The sequence below is a fragment of the Gigantopelta aegis genome, chromosome 12 (assembly GCF_016097555.1).
Source record: "Gigantopelta aegis isolate Gae_Host chromosome 12, Gae_host_genome, whole genome shotgun sequence".
NCBI lineage: Eukaryota > Metazoa > Mollusca > Gastropoda > Neomphalida > Peltospiridae > Gigantopelta > Gigantopelta aegis.
Genome location: NC_054710.1, coordinates 32,404,119 through 32,426,064, shown reverse-complemented (window position 1 = coordinate 32,426,064; position 21,946 = coordinate 32,404,119). Strand labels below are relative to the sequence as shown.

At 40.4% G+C, this 21,946-nt stretch overlaps 1 protein-coding gene and 1 long non-coding RNA gene across 2 annotated transcripts; both read left to right on the top strand.

Moving 5' to 3' along the window:
* Nucleotides 1-4,620: 4,620 nt before the first annotated feature.
* On the top strand, nucleotides 4,621-7,103 carry LOC121385993. The gene is made up of 2 exons (XM_041516788.1): nucleotides 4,621-5,671; nucleotides 5,773-7,103. Exons 1-2 carry the CDS (start codon nucleotides 4,621-4,623, stop codon nucleotides 7,101-7,103), a joined length of 2,382 nt encoding a protein of 793 aa, XP_041372722.1.
* A 1,330-nt stretch (nucleotides 7,104-8,433) lies between these two features.
* Nucleotides 8,434-17,080, top strand: LOC121386964. The gene is made up of 3 exons (XR_005959750.1): nucleotides 8,434-8,569; nucleotides 16,581-16,625; nucleotides 17,022-17,080. It is a non-coding gene; the product is annotated as an uncharacterized LOC121386964 (long non-coding RNA).
* Nucleotides 17,081-21,946: the final 4,866 nt, after the last annotated feature.

Below are 21,946 nucleotides of genomic sequence, written 5' to 3'. Positions count from 1 at the left end.
CGTAGAAGGGGGGACACCGTTGACGGGGGTCTTTGTATTCATTCGGGGGAGAGGACAAATGCCAATAGGGGCAGTTTGGTTTTCATCCCAGAGGGGGGTAATCCACCCAGGGGTGACGTTGCTTCCTATCCAGAGGGGAGTTACCCGAAAGGGGGTGGTACTTACCCATGCCCAGAGGGGGGTAAACCGGCCAGGGGTAGTCATGAGTCTTACCCAGAGGGTAGTTACCCGAACAGGGTTGGTACCATTTCACGCCCAGAGGGGGTTAACCCAAACGGGGGCGATTTCGGTCCGTCATCGGAGGGTGGTTACCCACACAGGAGTGGTCCACTGTCATACCCAGAGGGGGGTACTCAGCACAGGAGTAGTCCCATTTTTTATGAGGAAGGATTTTACCCCCAAAGGGGTGGTTCTACCGTTCACCCACAGGGGAGGTCGATGTATCAGGGTCGTGTCCCATATCGCCAAGGAGGGGGTGATGTAGACAGGGATGGATTTAATTTTCATCCGGAGGGGAGGTTCCCAGTAAGGGGGGGTGCGCCGGAGGAAAGGTTATTTCATTTCAACAAGAAAGTGGAATATGATGGCAAAAGTAGTTGGAAGGCTTTTGAGACCAAATTTCAATACATGGCCGAGTGTGCAAACTGGCCCCCACAGCGGTGTAAAGAGGAACTTTGTTTTTCATTACAGGGTAAGGCTAGTGAATATTATGCCCTTATATTGGCCCCCCAAAACCTCCGGTATACAGAGATTATGCACAAGCTGGCGAAACGATTTGGGTCGTATGATATGTCGAGTTCGGCTCAGATGGAGTTTTTTACGGCTAAACAAAAACCAGGGGAGGATATCAGAGATTGGGCGGACCGGGTGGTAGTTCTAGCAAATAGAGCATTTCAGGGTCTGCCCGACGACTTTATGTCTTCTCAGGTAACGACCAGATTTTGTCAGGGTTGTGAAGATGTAGCGGCGGCACATCATTTGTGCAATGCAAATCCCCGGACTCTTGACGATGCTATGGATACGTTGTTACGGTGGCAGTGCACCAATGCGGCGCTGAATGCTCGATCTACTGGTAGAATACCGGGTAGTACACCGTTAGAGGCTCGTGTGTCCCGCATAGACGGATGGGGACACAGTGATAGGAGTACAATCAGGGAGCTTAATCCGGTGGGAGACAGTTTCAGAGATAGATTGGATTTTTTGTCTAGTCGGGTGGATGAACTGTCAATCGGTGGACAGCGGGTCGCTCAAATGAGTGTTAGTAGAAACACTGGTAGCCTTGGGCGGCAAACGTCTAACGCCCCCAACTCTGCTATGGAGAGACTAGAAAAAATGGTGGAACATCTGATGACGGAAGTGGCAGAGTTAAAGGGGCGGAGAGCGAGTAGCCCAGGGGGGGACAGGTCGCATTTTGGTAACAACAACAGGGGGCAGTTCCAACCTAGAGATAGGTCACCTTCAGTGGGTAGAAGGGAGGGGTCTCCTTCACCACAGGGAAGGGAAAGGGTGCCTCCTAGATGTTATCTTTGCAATGAGGTGGGACACTTTCGAAGGGAGTGTCCACAGTGGAAAGGAACTAAGTCGTTAAACGGGAAAGGGCTGGGTCAGTAGGCCTTAACCCAGTCCAAGAGAGTAGTGGTAGACGGCCTCTAGCAGGTATGGTACCGTTGGGTACCGGGTGCAGGGCTGTCGGCACAAAGGGGGTGGCTGGCAGTTCTGTAGGGAAGAAATCTGTAAGGTGGGGGGGTGTAGAGATATGTACACGTCAGAATTCGGCGTCCATCCAGAAGCCAACTTTACAGAGTGATCATTGTATCATCATCATGCCCGAAGACCAGACCCCTGGAGGAGGGGGTATGTGTCAAAACATGAAAATCGATGTAGCCTTGGGAGGAAATAGCCAGGATAAAGTTACATGGTGTGACCAGGAGACGAGTATGACCTCGGAGGAGGTGGTTGCAAAGACTGTCGACGTCGCAGGGGGAGCACCTGGAAAGGGGGTGGCTGTAGAAATTTCGGGCGTGACAGTGGGGGCAACGGGTGAGGTGGCTGAACAGGAAGGGCTAGCACCAAACGAGTCACATGTAGATCGGACTGTCGAAAATGGGGTGACCTTGATGAGTAGCCGAGATAGGGTTACGATAGGGGGTAACCAGGGGAAGGATGTAGTCGTAGAGACTGTGGACGTAGTGGCGGTAGCACCTGAAAAGGGGGTGGCTGCAGGAACCACGGATGTGGCAGTTGGGGCGACGGGAATGGCGGCTCAAAAAGAGGGGTCAGTTTCGACAGTGGTGGTCGAGGGGGTGACGGCACATTCTGGGGGTGTAGATGATGATGTTAGGGACAGCCCAGGGGTGGGTGATGTTCCAGATAAGAAAGGGGTAGTAGAAGAAAGGAAGGTAATCGTCCCTCCAGAGAGTTGTCCAAGGGAAGGGCAGATAACAGTGGAGGCGGTAGGGACAGAGAAAGGGGAGGCAACACCAGTCATTAAACTTAAACCTGTAAGCGCTGGGCCTATGTTCTCTGTACCTGTCATTGTAAATGGGTGTTCTGTAAATGCCACAGTAGACACTGGGGCTGAGGTGAATATCATTGCTGACCGAATCTATGATAGCATGGTGACTAAGCCTAAGGTTATTCGGGCTGTATCTCTGAATACCGCAGGCCGAGAAATGAAAATGGAAGGGATTGTTGTCGGTCCTGTGACCTTGACACTGGGAGATACCCATTTTCAATCCAAAATGTATGTGGCCCCAATCGAGGATGATATGTTGTTGGGTTTAGACTTTTTGAGGGCTTGTAATGCAAAGTTGGATTTACAGGCAGGCACATTGACGGTTGGGGGTAAATCCATCTCTATGGTTTTTGGATTGATTGGTCAGTCGCCAGTGGTGGCGAAGGTTAAGGTGCTAGAAAAGGTGGTGATACCACCAAATTCAGCGAAACATTTTCCCTGTAGTGTGAGCCGAAGTATGCCCACATTTGTGGTTGAACCGAGCACGGAGTGTGTATCAACATTAGCAATGATGCCATATACGTTCCAGGCAGCAGGCAACAAGGCTAGTGTGTGTCTGGTGAATTTGGGTGATAGACCAGTAACACTCCAGGCACAGCAGGTTGTGGGGCATGCTATGGAAGCAGCCCTGGTGGTAAATCGCAAATTGCCGCCATTTGTTACAGTAAAAAGGCTGAAAGAATCTCAGGGTGAAAAACAGGTGGTACCTGAATTTTTGAAAAACATGTACGACAACTCCTGTAAAGAGTTGAACTCCGAGCAAGCGGAAAACCTGGCCGCTTTACTGGTTGAGTACCAGGATGTGTTTGCCCAGAGTGACTTTGACTTTGGCTCATTTACCACGATAGAGCACGAGATAGATACGGGTAATGCCCGGCTGGTCAAGGCAAGAATGAGGCGAACACCCCAATGTTTTGTCAATGAGGAAGAAGCTCATTTACAGAAAATGCTAGATGCAGAAATAATTCAGCCATCTGCGTCTGAGTGGGCCTCTGCTCCCGTACTGATTCGTAAACGGGATGGAGGGGTACGGTGGTGTATTGACTATAGGAAGTTGAACGAGGTCACTGTCAAAGACGTGTACCCGTTACCATTGATAGATGAGTGTTTAGACACCCTGTCTGGGAATATCTGGTTTTCCAAACTGGATGCTAATTCAGCATATTACCAGATTGGTGTTAAAGCAGAGGACCGGAAAAAGACTGCTTTTGTGACAAAGTATGGCCTTTTTGAGTTCGTACGCATGGGTTTTGGGTTGTGCAACGTTTGCTCGAGCCATGAACTTGGTTTTGAGAGGGTTAACGTGGAATGTGGCATTAGCATTCTTGGATGATATTTTGGTCATGGGTAAGGACCAGGGTGATCATTTGACTAATTTGCGGTCAGTCTTCAACAGATTTCGCGAATATGGTCTGAAGTTCAAACCCAAGAAATGTGAACTATTTCAAACAAAGGTGGAATTTCTGGGTAGAGTGATAGGTCCCAACGGGGTAGAGATGGGCACTGGATATGCCGACAGTGTTCGGGAGTGGCCTATTCCCCGGTGCACAAGGGAGGTAGAAAGTTTTTTGGGCTTTGCCAACTACCATCGCAATTTCATAGCTAACTTTGCGGAAATTGCAGTCCCCTTGTACGAGATCACGGGTAAGAAAACATTTATGTGGGGACCTGCTCAGGAGGCAGCTTGGGTTAAGCTAAAAGATGCACTGGTATCCACTCCGGTGCTAACTTTGCCCAACAAAGATGACCCATTCATCCTTGATACGGATGCGTCGGACAAGGCAATAGGGGCAGAGTTGTCTCAGCTGCAGAACGGCATCGAAAGAACGGTTGCTTATGCCAGCTGTAGCCTCACCTCAGAACAGAAAAAGTACTGTACTACCCGGAAAGAATTGTTGGCGGTGGTAAAGTTTACCCGCCAGTTCCGCCACTATCTGCTGGGTAGGAGGTTCTTAGTGAGAACTGATCACAACAGATCACAACAGATGAGGTGCACAGATAGGTTCCCGATAGATGACACTTTAACTATTCATTACGGTACGTTGACTTGTTCGGGTTAGTATTATTTAGGTCCTTTTGAACTGTTCTTTTCTTTCTCATAGAAAATGAATCACGAGGACAAAACAGTTGTGGGTAGGTGGGGGAGTGATGTTCCCCCCCTGCCTGAAGAAGAAGCACTAGCAGAGGTGGACCCATCACCTCAGGGGGAGCCAGCCGAGGTGGACCCATCACCTCAGGGGGAGCCAGCCGAGGTGGGCCCATCACCTCAAGGGGAGTCAGCCGAGGTGGACCCATCACCTCAAGGGGAGCCGGCAGAGGTGGGCCCATCACCTCAAGGGGAGTCAGCCGAGGTGGACCCATCACCTCAAGGGGAGTCAGCCGAGGTGGACCCATCACCTCAAGGGGAGTCAGCCGAGGTGGACCCATCACCTCAAGGGGAGCCGGCAAAGGTGGGCCCATCACCTCAAGGGGAGTCAGCCGAGGTGGACCCATCACCTCAAGGGGAGTCAGCCGAGGTGGACCCATCACCTCAAGGGGAGCCAGCCGAGGTGGACCCATCACCTCAAGGGGAGCCAACCGAGGTGGGCTCATCACCTCAAGGGGAGTCAGCCGAGGTGGACCCATCACCTCAAGGGGAGCCAGCAGAGGTGGGCTCATCACCTCAAGGGGAGCTAGCCGAGGTGGGCCCATCACCTCATGAGGAGTCCGTCGAGGTGGGTGTGTCGCCTCAGGAAGGGGACCTGGGGGAGGTAAGTGTGTCTCCACCAGCGGCGGCGGGGTCGTCACTCCAATCGGAGGATTCCTTGCCCGATATCCCTCCTTTCTGTTTTCCCACGCCCATACACTTAAGGGAGGGCTCTCCTCCTCCAGGATTCTTACCCCGTGGGAGAGGACGGGGAATCTTGGGGGCATGGGAAAGGGGAAAATTGCCTATATTTGGGTTTCACATTTCCCGTCCGGGACTGTCCACACTTGGTCAGTCCAGGTTTCCACTGGGAGTGGCCTTACCCCGGCCTCCGCCGGGGTTGGGCATGCCCAAATCTCCGTCAGGTCTATGTTCCTCCCGATCCACCTCACCGGAATCGACCGAGTCGGTTTCGCCCAAGGATGCTGGGTTTATGCCCGGAGCGGTTAGCCTTGGGGAAAAAGGAAAGGGTCAGAGACGGGTAAAGGACGGGGGGGGGGTAAAAAGTCTCGGGACTCCAAATTACGGGCGCATGCCCTGTCAGTACACATTCCGGGAATCTTGGGGGCAGCAAATCCACGTACCCCAAACCTGGCTACCATTCGGTGGGCGGCAGTGAGAGACCTGGCAAGGAGGGTCTGCGGACCGTCGGGTACTCCGCGTCAGTTGGCTAGTAGACTGGGACCATTGATCCCGAGTATGGTGGGCCCGTCAGAGGTGGACGTGCCCGCAATAGAACAGATGGCCCGTTTTCTGGGTGAGCCATCTCAGCAGTTTACTCTGCATCCAGTGTTGAGCATGTCTGCGCTCATACACTGGAGAGCGTTGTTACATGCGGTGGCATTGTTGTCACTAGAGGACCGCCGTTGGTTTTTGGGATGGTCGGCTCAGGGGGTAGATATTCCTCGAGATAAGTGTATCCTGGCGGGAATAGAGATTTCTCATGACGATGCCCCGGGAAGGTTGGTACTAACAGGGAGCGGGAAGTCTCTGTCGGTAGAAGGGGACACTAGAGTGGTCTTAGTTGGGGCAGAGCCCGGTGAGAGCTGGGCGGCTTCTTCTGGGCCATTAGTCGAGGGGAGGGGTCGGCTTCAAGGGGTGGATGCCCATTTTCATCCAAAGTCTTGTGCCCGGGTAATGAAACTGGGCACAGATCCCAGTTTGGAGAAAGTGGTGCGGTACAACTATCCACAACGTATTCCCTGCCCCGCTATTGATGTGATAGGGGGTGTGTCAGTGTACATCGAGCCGGGTCATTTTCCACCTACGGTGGAATGCTACCCGGCCTGGAAAGTGGTAGTAGGGATTCATCCCCGGTTCGCAACCACGGTCCAAGACGCGGATAGGGGATGGGTGGAGAAGATGGCCACTAAGAATGGGGTGGCCGTCTTTGTTGGGTTGGATTATTCAGCCGACGTGGGAACGTGGAGGGCCCAGGAGATGCTGATGAAAGCAATCCTGGAGGCCAGCAGGCCGTTTACGCCTGTAGTGGCGAGTTTTGTTGGGGGAAATTGGAGTCGTGGCCCTCTCGCAGCTGGTATCCTTCTCCTCCAGGAGAGGTGCCCTCCAACCCAAAAAATTCACTTAACTTCTTTCGACGGGGGGTGCCAAGCAGTTAAGGATGCCTGTAGGTTGTTCCCGGAGGCCTATTTTGGGGTCTCCGGGAAGGTGTTTGCAATGGACGGGGAACAACGCCAGGCAGTGGCGCTTATCCCTGTCGATCGTCTTCTATTGGAGACAAATGCTCCTCATATCGGACTGAGGGGCCAAGGTCCTAGCGGCCCGAGTTACCTCGGAGAGGTGGCAGCCGAGGTGGCCAGGGTTCGAAAAACCTCCCTGGAAGCAGTGCTGCAAAGCACTGTTTCCAATGCCCGGCGGTTGTACGGGCTGGTTAACCGGTAAAGAAAATAAAACGGGAGGGTGATTATTAAACCAGTAGGTTATATGGGTTGTCTGTACGGAACGGGTTGGTACCCGGCATTAGCTGGGAACAACCTTCCATATGATAGAGATATGTACTGAATTTAAAATATTGAACATAATTATTTCACAATGGTGGGGGATTTTCACTGGTGGTATATTTTAATTATGGTCTGCTAGACAAGAGAATTAGGGCTAAATTCGAATAACTGTATGATATGTCTAATTATAATGTTTTATTTCAGGTCTAACAATATTATCCAGTTAAATGTATTTCAGGTGAATGGTTGGTGTTCAGCATCCACTTGGGGAACAGTTAATTGGGTATGGGAGGCCTGTGGGTAAGTAATCATAGAAGATGTCCCAGGAAGGGGGGGTTGGATTTTGGGTAATTGGGAACAGACCTGATTTTTAAGGGGTCTCTTCTCAGGTAAGTATGTAATACTCAGAAGATAAAACAGGACATAAAATTATATTTTTCCTGGATGATGCGGACCTTTTCCATCTTTTGTGAGGGGGAGGGAAGGTATCTGCCATGAAAAATCCTGTTTTATCTTGTTTTCCTTAGGGAGAGGGTCCCAAATTATTTTGTGGGGGAATAATAGTTAATTTTCAATTAACTATTGCTAAGTTGAGGGATAATTATTTGAATTATGACTCTTTTTTTGGTAAGGATGTAATTAGGAGGCCAACATCATATAGGGCAAAATGTGATGGACCAGTTTTTTGTTAGGTTTGTGTAATATAATGTAATATAGTTGCCTTGACTGACATTTGCAAAAGGCTGAGTTGGAATTTATTTAACTGTTAACTTTTAAGTGTTTAACTTTTAAGTGTTCAACTTTAAGTGTTATTCAAGGAGTAGTTCTTGGTGTTTCATTATTAATATTCATGGATTTGACTTTAACTATGCTCAATGGATAATATTCGTGGATATAACTTTAATGGCCTTTCTGGATGCCACCGCCAGATAAGTCAGTATCTTTTTTACTAACAGGATATGACTGTTTCTTTTGGGGGGTAGTCTTAACCTATAACAACAGGAAACTCTGGATGTTTACAAAGAACCTGTTTATTCATGGATGGTCGTTGAATCCTGGCCCGGATGAGTCCGAGCCAGTAACCCGCTGGTGAAGTGTTTAATGTTCCCTGGAAATTCGGGAGGTGATCTTCTCTTCTATAAAACGGGGGAGAGTGTGGTGACTCGCGACCAGTCGACGACCGGATGTCAAAGTTGGAACTGGTCCGCCGCCTGACACCCCTGGAGACAAATAATCTACTGGTGCCTTACCATGTAGGGAATGGCGGGAAAAAGTGACTCACCCATTGGACGAGGAGCGTCACATGGGAACAAAACGACAGCAGACGATTCTGGAAGGCGAAGCCCGCACTCTTGCATCTGAACAAAAAGAAGGCCAGAAGCAGTGAAACTACCAAGTAGATAAACCGTAAGTACCCCTTAATTACAATCTAAATACTCGGTAAAAATCACTACATAATAAAAAAATAATAACTTTCAGTAGTAACCTTTTATAGTTCAATTGTACTGTGGCGGTGAAATATAACACAAATGCTTAGGTGCGCAGACTTAGGTGTCCCAGTGTATATGACGTTTCCGTTTTAAGAACGCTGGAAATTTCTAATATAAAATTGTTCATGCATTGTTTTATTTTTTATTTTTTATTATTATTGTTATTTTTTAAACATTACTAATGCACCTGAATGTGTTTAATATGATTTAAAAAGTATACAATTAACGAAATATGGATTTCAAGTGAAATTACGGTAGGATATGTTATATTTATTGTGTACGAAGCCAAAACAAGGGTGCGAAGAGTGACTGTTGTCCTTAATTTAAAAAAAAAAAGGAAGCAAGAAGAACAAAAAGAGTTAATAACCGAAAACATTTCACGCTATCTAAATAATAACTGAGGTCATTGTCTAATTAAAGGTTCAAGTATACCACACCTAAACAAACGTCAGTATTCAGCAGAAATATTACAGTAACAAGATTCCACCAAAATAAGGACTTCCGGATGAACGCCATTTTCCGTTCAGGAATGTCGTGAAGTACGTCACATTAATTACGTAACAGGTCACGTGGGATCACCCTGCAGACTTCTGTGTAAAGGTTAACTATATTATAACAATACTTAGGTGGACGACAGTCACTTTTCGTATCATTCTTTACAGGAGTGTCGGAAGCAATTAAAAGTTAATCTCGCCAAGAAACAATGTATATGATGAGATACTAGTATATAATATGCTAGCGCCATAGGAAGAGAAAACAACGTTCCGGGCCCACTAAGAGGTACGATCATGACCGCACCGGCCGTACTGCTTCCAACGCCCCAGCTTTAATCTTAGGACACAACAAATAAACACATCCAACGGTAATTTTGCCGTGATATATTTGAAGAATGGTACTTTTTATTTATTTCATACACTAAGACTTAGAAAAAAATAATTAGTTAAAAATAAAAGATATGATAACAGCGTTGTCTTCTCAATTTAGAACTCAAAACTACTTTGACAGGAGTCAAGATTAGTAGACCAGTTTTCATTTCAATGTAATTTCAGTATTCTAATGACGTCACTTTGTAACAATACACTGGGCGAATGACGTTTCTGTTTTCAGAACGCTGGAATATTCCAATGCACATTAGCTATTGCATTTAACAAAGAAAAACAAAAAGAAGACAACCACAAACGGATGAGAAGAAATCTTGTGATAATAATAATAATAATAATAATAATGATAATAATAATAATCAGTGGCGTATGAAGGTGCCAAAGGGGGGTGGGGTGGGTGGGGGGTGGCGGTTACCTCACCCCCCCCCCCGCCTACTACTACTACTACTACTACTAATAATAATATACTGCTTACAAAATATTGACAAAGAGAAATTACAGTAAGATATGTTATATTTATTGTGTACGGATCGGAAAAACGGATGTGAAATGGTACTATGATCGACGTTAATTATGAACTATATACGGTTTAAATCTGTTTTACCTTTCATGCCCATTAACGAGTAAAAATAGACCGTTGGCTTAAAGTGACATACCCTAATTTTTTACGACACATTAGAGTCGTTGGAAATAATTTAAATTCAAAGATACTTGCTTTCTGTTGTTTAGAATATCTATTGTTATACTTCCTAGGTGTTCCTGGCCATCCTGGTTTTTGTAATACCTCGAAATCCTTTTTTTTCACATAAATCTAAAACAGCACGTACCCCTCGTACCTCTACGAGGAGAACGTAATTACTGTGGTGGAACAATCCAAATCGTGGGGAACCATTCCTGTTATTTAACATAATTATTTATTTGCGCACGCTCAATCCTTCGTTAGTGTATCACCTATTCTCACTAATGATAGACTTGATGTCGCTACCAAATATAGCAGAAATTAAGAATCAGTTGACTATTGTTGCTTTTCCACATGATGAATATGCCTATGAGAAGACGTTTCAGAAAAATAAGTTCTTAATTAAAACAATTCTAAACATTTTGATACTAGCTTAAACACGTGAAATGATGCATACGTTGCCTGTCGCCAATCTGAGTCAATGTTAACAGACGCCGGAAAAACTAATTTTGACTTCTTTATATCACAGCACAACATTAAATAATACTGTAATTTAAACTGAATAATTAAAAAAAGAAAAACATTCTGTTCATATTGCCGTTAGAAAAGATGTCTCCGATTTAAAAATACATACGTTACACAAAGAAAAAAATATGAATAAAAAACACTGAACTGTTTTTAGGAAGTATATTTAGTACAAACAATTCACTACATGTTATCCACTTTGATTAATAAAGGCCAGTGGCACATCAAGTGTCTCATTTTGTCGGCACTTGGGGAAAACTACAACATATGTTGCGTAGCAGAAGACCATTGTGAGAAAAAGTTAACAAACAAAACGTATTTGCCATGTTAACGAAACATAGTTTTGATCAGCTGTTCTTATAAGGTGAGTTTCATTAACAAAGCAGATAACTAAGTACTATAGGCTTATTTATGGAGGACATGTGTTGTTGTTGTTTTGCTAAAAATGGTTACTGAAGTTACATCGTTTATGATTACCAATAGTAACGCATGTATCACTTTAAAACATTAAACCATAAATACTTTTAAAAATAATATGTATTGTTTTAAATGTTTCACAATTTAGTTTAATAATTCTACATACTGTCCTCCATCGAAATAATCCAAAAGGTGTTTATCATAATGTACCATTAATGTAAGGATCTGATCAGTTGGAATATAATCGAAATTACTTTCCTTGGAAAAGGACAACACTACTAACAGTAATGAAATATCAATTTAAAAGGCGAATTAATTAATATTTATATAATGCATTCACTTTACAATAATATAAGGTTAACCTGTAATCAGGTTTATTATTTGTACACGTACGTAGATTTGCGTTTTCAAAAGTGAAATATAATCTTGTTTGGTAACGTATGTATTGATCATGTGATACACGCGTGATTGGTGCAGTATGTTCAAAATGTTTATATAAAGTTATATTTTATTGAATTGCAGAATGGGGAAAATGCGTTCAGAAATACAAAAGGCCTACAGGGAGAGAAAAAAAGCACAGGGTCCTGAATTTTTAATGAAAGAAAGATTGCGTAGTCGTAGTTATTATCTTCCAGCTGCAGATCTGTCCAAAAACAAAATAGCTGCAAGAAACCGAGCGTCAATGTTTCGGAATAGGCTTAGCAGACAGAGAAAGCGAGAACGTAGATTATTAAATATTGATGAAGATAGCGTGAATGAAACACGTGGTTATGATGGTTTTGTAACATCAAATGTTGGACCTGATGACGAACCAGCCCCAACTCCAGGCCCATCTCAACAACGGGAGCAAGGCGACGACCATCTGATAGTCAAGTTGCCTATGACTCAAATGTCATCTGACAAAAAATCAAAAGGTTTAAAGAAAGTTAAACTGCTGAAAGAGTTATACAGCAACTGAAACAACGTGAAGTAGGCAGTCTGAAAAAGAAACTTAAACCCAGGGATAAAATACTTGAACGGCTTGCCAAGAAAAGTAAATTAGGCACACCTATTGTTTCCACTCCTTTAAGACACACTGCTGAGGATATACAAAATATTTCTCGTTTGACACCTAGAAGCCAAAAAACTATGAAACAAAAACTGCTGCTTGGAAATGTTATCCTCTCTGAAAAAAAAAGAAATCTAAATAAAATATGTCCTTAAAGGCACAGACCCTAGTTTCAACCCGTAAAAATAAGGACTAAGTTTAGGTAATCTACAAACCTGCAACACATATTTGGATATGGGTATAGCAGAGAGAAGCTACAGTATGTGATGTTTAAACAGGGAAATACCGTCAAAAATAACTAGAGCTCGTCTCATTAACCATTACTTCTTAGACGAACGTGCGTTTTTAAAAACTAGGGTATGTCGCTTTAAAGAAACGCAAAATACTATATCAGTTGATAGGTGAAATTTCTAAGAAATATCGATGTGCCATAAAGTCGCATTTCTTTTTTGAAAAGCAAAAGCAGGTCCTGTATGCTGGCGACTGAGCACAGCGCATGTCTGACAAAGACATTGGTCACTGATGGTGTTGCCTTATTCGAAAGAGAAGAGAACCGTAAGTTACAACCTGGCAAATCAGATTTCAAAAAGGCAAATAATGGTGAAACCAAGCAGACCAGAGTATTGACAGACTACTTGAAAAATCTTCACTCCAAGTTTTGTGCAGAAAACCTAATATAAAAATATCAATGTCATCTTTCTGTCGACTTCGCCCCAAAGAAATCTTATTAGCAAGTTTCATTTCTCGCAGTGCATGCCAGTGTATCAAACACCAAGACATGACACATTTGGTGTGGCCCATTCATAAAACTGGTATGAAAATAAGCAAAAATCCAAAAAATCTGCTTGTGCATGAAGACGATGTCAATAATTTGTTACGAAACATTCCAGAACGCATGAACTACAACGTATGTAAACGTGTGTAGTTAGAAAATGGAGTACAAAAGATGCAGTTGGTTGAACAGGAACTAAGTACAGACGACTTCAAGGCAAAGGTGAAAGCACAGATCATAGACTTCTCATCCCATGTAATGACACTTCGTGAGCAGTATCCCTAGATGAGATTCAAACTGCCTACTGGAACCAGACGTCCGTGGCCCTGCACCCAGTTGTGGTTTATTTCAAATCGGATGAGGATGTGCTTCAGCATCAGAGTTATGTAACTGTATCTGATGAGATGTCACACTCAACAAGTACCGTGTGTACTTTCATTGATCATCTGATACCAGTATTGAAAGAAATTGATACTGATGTAAGAAAAGTGCATTACTGGACGGATTCTCCAACAAGTCAATATCGTAATCAGTACATTGTCCACTTGGTGGCTGGCCATGGTACCCGCTATGAAGGTATCGCTGCAAAATGGAACTACTTCGAGGCTGGCCACGGGAAAGGACCATGTGACGGTCTTGGGGGAATGACGAAGAGATTAGCAGATGAAGCCATTCGACAAGGAAAGGTTATCATACAGGATGTCTCGGATTTCTTCCAATGGGCAGAAACATCTAGCTTGAAGGCAGTAAAATTTATATTTGTTCCAAAAGAAGAATGCAAGCAGAAACAGGAAACCCTCAAAGCTGAAAGTGCCTCTACCAAACCCATTAAAAACACAATGAAAATACACTTAGTAGCAGAAGGTGGCGACTCCTCTTACCTGATAACTAAGGACACCAGCTGTTACTGTGCATTGTGTTTAAGTGGGAACGTTTGTAATGGCTGGAATACGGTGGAACTCTGTACTTCAGAAAAACCCAATAACATTTCAGATGAAACAGTTAGTGGTCCAACTCCAGAACAAATTGCTAACATACCTGCTGCACAACAAGACACACGCAACACGTTCATTCAGTTGCAACCGGGTGACTACATAGCTGTTGTGTATGATGGTTCTTGGTATGTTGGAAAAGTGGAAGCTACAGACCCAGAAGATGGGAATGTGGAAGTCAACTTCCTTGAACGTGCCAAACGTTTGCATAAATAGCCCACATGTTCTGATCGTATCTGGATAGACCCCCCCACCCCCAGTTTATTTGTAAAATTGAAGTACCCAAACCTTCAGAAAAATCCGAAAAACTTTTCAAAATACCTGCCACTGACATTAAGACCATTGAGATGTTATTTCAAGACATCACAGGGAAGTGATACATATGCCCATACTGTTAATAGTGTGTATCATATCTGAAACGAGTGTTATTTAGTTTTGCATCAGATGAGGTCAGATCTGTTTTTAATTTGTGTTTGTTTCCTGCTGTTTGTTGATCAATACATACGTAACGATGCATACATAATGATACCTATGTCACATAATTTTACTTTTAATCTGATAAGCCTGGGCAAGGAACTATGTTTATCTTCAAAATGGTTACACACATTAGTTTTCACATTGAACATAGTATTTCTAGCATTATTTTGTTTGTTTATTGAGAATACTATGTTGTTAAAAACATGTTACTGAGTGTTAATTCATTTTTTTGTTAAATATAATAATACTAACGTGATCAACCTTATCAGGGTGTTAGGGTCTTGTTAATAACTACAATAACGGGGTGCTCTGTTTATTATCACTTATGCTATACTGGTTCTGGTCGATTAATTTCTTAAAATATGGGGGTTTATAATTATGTCATTAATAGCGATACAAACGTTACTAATAAGTCTGCTCATATATTAATCATGTCATGTTATATGTCTAATGAAAACCTAACAACCCTACAACCTTCTTAAACCAGACATGTATCTCAACAAAAAGCAGACATTTTAATCCACAGAAGTTAGGTGTTTTCCTCCAACAATTACTTTAAAAACATGATCAAACAGAATTGCAGATTTTAAAATTGTTCGTTGTTCTATGTCTATATGTACATCAAGTTGTAAATGATAGCCACAGTATTTAGTGTGCTATTGATTGAAAGCCTACATGCGTCTGGTCGCTTTGTCAGAAGGATTTGTTATTTCATCTTTCAGAAAATTATTACCATTACCAGTACAAACAGTCATGTACGTTCTCTGTTGTGTAATTATGTAACAAGGGGACCTTTGATTTAGTATCTCTATAACTGTACTGAATATTTCACAAGTAACCACTTACACCTTCAACAATAGCTGGGTCTAGAAAGATGCGACTGATCGTCATGTTTCATACTTTACTTTGTTTTATTGTGATACCATCTCGTATCCTCCGGAGTGGGGCCCGTCCGCACCACTATACCAACCCATGACGACAGGACTATACCCTAGTCTGATTCTCTCTCTCTCTCGTTCAGACGGATCCGGCTTCTCGAGATCTGTATTTCAGCACAGCACTACACCTTCAACGTCTATTGACTGTCAATCTAGGGGTTTTCTTGACGGGATGCAACCCATCTCGTCCCTACAAGCTGTGCACCATAACGGCCTTAACGAGGACACACACGTGGACATATAGATCGGACTTTAAACTTTTAGATCTTCGTTCAAAAGTTTATGTTGAAATTACTTTATTTTTTTAATATTATTAAATAGTCCGATCCTCTCTTCTTTCTCTTATTTATTTTTGGACTGTCCTAAAATGCTCCAAATTATATAAATATTCGACTGAGCAGTAAATTCTTTTTATTTTTGGCTTGTAACTTTTCTTTCTGTTTTTTAAATTCTATTAACTTTTTTACTAATTGCTATTTTAAAAATTCTGCCCATTTTCACAAATACCCCTCCCCTCTCCATCCCGAGTCAGGCCACCGATTTTATCTAATTTCTTTTTGACCACCCAATCTAATTTAGCGATTAAATTTAATTAGTAGAATTTTCCTTATTAATTATATTAATTGGAGATGCACATCAAAATTTTAAAGGCTCACTATTTAATTTTTGGATGTAAATTTCAAAATTGTTCGCTTAATTTTTTTCTGTCCCGGGACAAGCCCCTGGCTATCCAGAGACAAGCCCCGGGACGGACATGCTCAAAACTCTAGTGGTATACGAGCATGTAAAAATTATTCGTACTCGCACCCGACATTCTTTCACCTGTCAGGAACTGCACAAGCTAGCCACTTTCGATCTGCCTTTAAACTATACTGGGATAATTGGTGAGTTATATTTCTAATTTTCTAATTCACTTTACTATTTTACTAACATATATATAGTGCAGTTTATAAATTACAAATAAGGTTTAAATAAATAGTTACTTCAATTAATATTTACTTTGAAAACGGAATAAACTGAATTAATGTAAGTATTAGAATTTGGGCGTGCCACTTACGCTGTAACAATAATGGATATTTCTATAGCCAAGCCATAATTAAGTGAGTCGTTATTATTGTTTTAGAAATGTATGTGAATAGTGTGTATGTGTGTATATTAAATTAGAATAGTATTAGTTTTATTTTACTTGTTTCTTGTAGACCTTTTGAAGATTGATGTTACCGCCCTAAAGCCCACAGCTGAAGGTAATGGTATATCAGTGTCTAGGTAAACCGTATCACCTATGAGGATACTATTTTGTGTACCTTACTTTTATTTTATTAAACTATACATCGCCATATGTGTAATTGTTTACTGCAAATAATGATTTAGCATTGTCGGCGATTGATTAATGTTCAGTCGTTTAACGTACGTTAATTTGGTATTGTGTATAAGGCCTATATTTGATGTTTACTGAAGCGATGTTAAATATTGCTCAGTGTATGGTTGTATATTTTGTTTAAGCGATTTACTGTTATCTGTAGAAAATAACTAGACTGCAGAGTTTATTTATATATATTTTAATGCGTTTTAATATGGTGTTTTTAGACTGTTTATGTATAGTTGTGAATGTATTTTAATAATGCTATTTTTGCTTATAGGTAGTACTAAACCAAATAACTTCCGGCTGGGTCAAAGTGCGAGGTGCACCGAACTTTTGATAGAGAAGTGAACACCACAAGTCCTGTGATGGGTTATAAATGTGAGTGTGTTGGTTGTAAAAAATAATAGTTTCATCTGGGTAAAAAAAAATTGCAATTTTATTTCATCTAGTACCAATGTGTCAAGTAGCCTTGTGCTTGAAACATGTATGGGGTACCTGTAAAAAAAAGTACTAGAATTTTGTGCGAAACTAGGGTAGTCACAGACGCTACCCGTTATCTCAGAAACGAGCAGCTTGACCCCCATTTTTTTCTGATTCACTTTAAGTGTAAGGGGTGGTAGTATTTATATCCGTGGCGTTTATGTCGCTTGATACGTTGCAGGTAGGAGTTTTAGCCACATATGTTACTATTGTCGTCTATGGGATTTGATTTGGTAGTATACACCCTATAGCACATATTCAGTGCATAATAAAAAATATTATGATTTTGTCATTTTATTTAATTAAACTATACTGGTTGATAAATTAGCCATCACTCGATCATGCAAGTTCACAATGACCTTGACCTTGACAATAATCTCTGTACATGGCTCTGAATGGAGTTTGAATCAAAGTTAGCACTGAAGAAAAGTTGGTTTTGGCCTATAATTCATACTGTAAAGATTTCAATAATTTCTTTTTACATGGTATTTGACTTGCCATATACAACTGCTCTTAAATATGGTATTATATATAAGCAACCTGAACTAAGATTTTAATAGCAATTTATTTTTATATTAAAAATAGCATGTGCCAATAGTGGGTTAATGTCTTTAGTTTCCATTAACATTGTTAATTTTTTATGTATGAAATTCTGAAAACTCAAATTTGTAAAGAAGTTGATTTTTATTGTCATTTTGACATATTTATAGGGTGCTAAGTTATATTTTAGACAAATTTGTAGTTTTATGCAAAATTTAAAGTAAATTTTAAGAAAAACTTTACCAAAAACATAATTAAATTTGTTGTCACTATTGTGCCTTCTGTTCTTATTTGTACATAACAATAAGGTTGTTAAACATATACTTAGATCTCCAGATAAATTTTCTTTTTTAATAATCACTTAGTTAGCTCTCATGAAAAGTATTTTGAGTTTATACTAGATTCAGAACCATTTTTTTCAGATCTGATTATCTGCCTTGGATTAAGTTGATAATTTATTTTATTGTTAAAGCTGTATTACCTAATGTTACTAGCTAAATAAAATGCTGGATTACAGATTGTAGGAATACATCTAATGTACATATTGCAATATTCATCAGGATTAGAAAATAATGCAAGAAAATAGATGTTCGGGTAATTTTGTCATTTAAAAATAGTTTTTTTCAGTAATTAATCAAAAATAAATGTGTTAAAGCTGCATGATAATTCCAGATATCACAACTATTAAAACCTCCAACTACAGTAGGCTATAAATAAAATACAGTCAGGAATATTGGTGGCTGCCAATAGTTTTGATGGTTCATTATGAAAATCAGCATGGCCGATGGATTTGAAATTCGCACACCTGGTAACTTGAAGACACCCACACCCAGCATACAGGATTTCCTCCCAACACTAATGTTCAGGACATTAAGTCATTACTTCATACAGGTACAGTCATGTTTGTGTTTCCTTCCTCAGACAGTGTATTTTTTTAATACTGATATTTCTTTGATGTGCCTGTTAAGGTCTTCATAATCTAGGGGTCAATCAAGTGCATGTGTTTTAATGGAATTCTTTAAAGGGGTAGAGGTACTCTGACTATCTTTGTTGTCTCTACATATATACCTGAGTACACACACCCAACTGAAAGTAAATATCTTCAGGAGTTTTATTTTAAAACATTTTGTTGTTTAATATGACATATTGCATTTGTACAAAACTATATGCAATATATATGCTTTTTGAGGTGTACATTATATTAGGTTGCACTGTAGAAACAACAGTTTCAGTGAGGTTGTCAGTTTATGTCAGAATACACCAGATCCTGGTTGTCATAAAGACACATAGCTGGACACTTTTTTGAAAAATGTATGTTATCAGTATAGGTAGTACTAAACCAAATAACTTCCGGCTGGGTCAAAGTGCGAGGTGCACCGAACTTTTGATAGAGAAGTGAACACCACAAGTCCTGTGATGGGTTATAAATGTGAGTGTGTTGGTTGTAAAAAATAATAGTTTCATCTGGGTAAAAAAAAATTGCAATTTTATTTCATCTAGTACCAATGTGTCAAGTAGCCTTGTGCTTGAAACATGTATGGGGTACCTGTAAAAAAAAGTACTCGAATTTTGTGCGAAACTAGGGTAGTCACAGACGCTACCCGTTATCTCAGAAACGAGCAGCTTGACCCCCATTTTTTTCTGATTCACTTTAAGTGTAAGGGGTGGTAGTATTTATATCCGTGGCGTTTATGTCGCTTGATACGTTGCAGGTAGGAGTTTTAGCCACATATGTTACTATTGTCGTCTATGGGATTTGATTTGGTAGTATACACCCTATAGCACATATTCAGTGCATAATAAAAAATATTATGATTTTGTCATTTTATTTAATTAAACTATACTGGTTGATAAATTAGCCATCACTCGATCATGCAAGTTCACAATGACCTTGACCTTGACAATAATCTCTGTACATGGCTCTGAATGGAGTTTGAATCAAAGTTAGCACTGAAGAAAAGTTGGTTTTGGCCTATAATTCATACTGTAAAGATTTCAATAATTTCTTTTTACATGGTATTTGACTTGCCATATACAACTGCTCTTAAATATGGTATTATATATAAGCAACCTGAACTAAGATTTTAATAGCAATTTATTTTTATATTAAAAATAGCATGTGCCAATAGTGGGTTAATGTCTTTAGTTTCCATTAACATTGTTAATTTTTTATGTATGAAATTCTGAAAACTCAAATTTGTAAAGAAGTTGATTTTTGTTGTCATTTTGACATATTTATAGGGTGCTAAGTTATATTTTAGACAAATTTGTAGTTTTATGCAAAATTTAAAGTAAATTTTAAGAAAAACTTTACCAAAAACATAATTAAATTTGTTGTCACTATTGTGCCTTCTGTTCTTATTTGTACATAACAATAAGGTTGTTAAACATATACTTAGATCTCCAGATAAATTTTTTTTTTTAATAATCACTTAGTTAGCTCTCATGAAAAGTATTTTGAGTTTATACTAGATTCAGAACCATTTTTTTCAGATCTGATTATCTGCCTTGGATTAAGTTGATAATTTATTTTATTGTTAAAGCTGTATTACCTAATGTTACTAGCTAAATAAAATGCTGGATTACAGATTGTAGGAATACATCTAATGTACATATTGCAATATTCATCAGGATTAGAAAATAATGCAAGAAAATAGATGTTCGGGTAATTTTGTCATTTAAAAATAGTTTTTTTCAGTAATTAATCAAAAATAAATGTGTTAAAGCTGCATGATAATTCCAGATATCACAACTATTAAAACCTCCAACTACAGTAGGCTATAAATAAAATACAGTCAGGAATATTGGTGGCTGCCAATAGTTTTGATGGTTCATTATGAAAATCAGCATGGCCGATGGATTTGAAATTCGCACACCTGGTAACTTGAAGACACCCACACCCAGCATACAGGATTTCCTCCCAACACTAATGTTCAGGACATTAAGTCATTACTTCATACAGGTACAGTCATGTTTGTGTTTCCTTCCTCAGACAGTGTATTTTTTTAATACTGATATTTCTTTGATGTGCCTGTTAAGGTCTTCATAATCTAGGGGTCAATCAAGTGCATGTGTTTTAATGGAATTCTTTAAAGGGGTAGAGGTACTCTGACTATCTTTGTTGTCTCTACATATATACCTGAGTACACACACCCAACTGAAAGTAAATATCTTCAGGAGTTTTATTTTAAAACATTTTGTTGTTTAATATGACATATTGCATTTGTACAAAACTATATGCAATATATATGCTTTTTGAGGTGTACATTATATTAGGTTGCACTGTAGAAACAACAGTTTCAGTGAGGTTGTCAGTTTATGTCAGAATACACCAGATCCTGGTTGTCATAAAGACACATAGCTGGACACTTTTTGAAAAATGTATGTTATCAGTATAGGTAGTACTAAACCAAATAACTTCCGGCTGGGTCAAAGTGCGAGGTGCACCGAACTTTTGATAGAGAAGTGAACACCACAAGTCCTGTGATGGGTTATAAATGTGAGTGTGTTGGTTGTAAAAAATAATAGTTTCATCTGGGTAAAAAAAAATTGCAATTTTATTTCATCTAGTACCAATGTGTCAAGTAGCCTTGTGCTTGAAACATGTATGGGGTACCTGTAAAAAAAAGTACTCGAATTTTGTGCGAAACTAGGGTAGTCACAGACGCTACCCGTTATCTCAGAAACTAGCAGCTTGACCCCCATTTTTTTCTGATTCACTTTAAGTGTAAGGGGTGGTAGTATTTATATCCATGGCGTTTATGTCGCTTGATACGTTGCAGGTAGGAGTTTTAGCCACATATGTTACTATTGTCGTCTATGGGATTTGATTTGGTAGTATACACCCTATAGCACATATTCAGTGCATAATAAAAAATATTATGAGTTTGTCATTTTATTTAATTAAACTATACTTCATACTGTAAAGATTTCAATAATTTCTTTTTACATGGTATTTGACTTGCCATATACAACTGCTCTTAAATATGGTATTATATATAAGCAACCTGAACTAAGATTTTAATAGCAATTTATTTTTATATTAAAAATAGCATGTGCCAATAGTGGGTTAATGTCTTTAGTTTCCATTAACATTGTTAATTTTTTATGTATGAAATTCTGAAAACTCAAATTTGTAAAGAAGTTGATTTTTATTGTAATTTTGACATATTTATAGGGTGC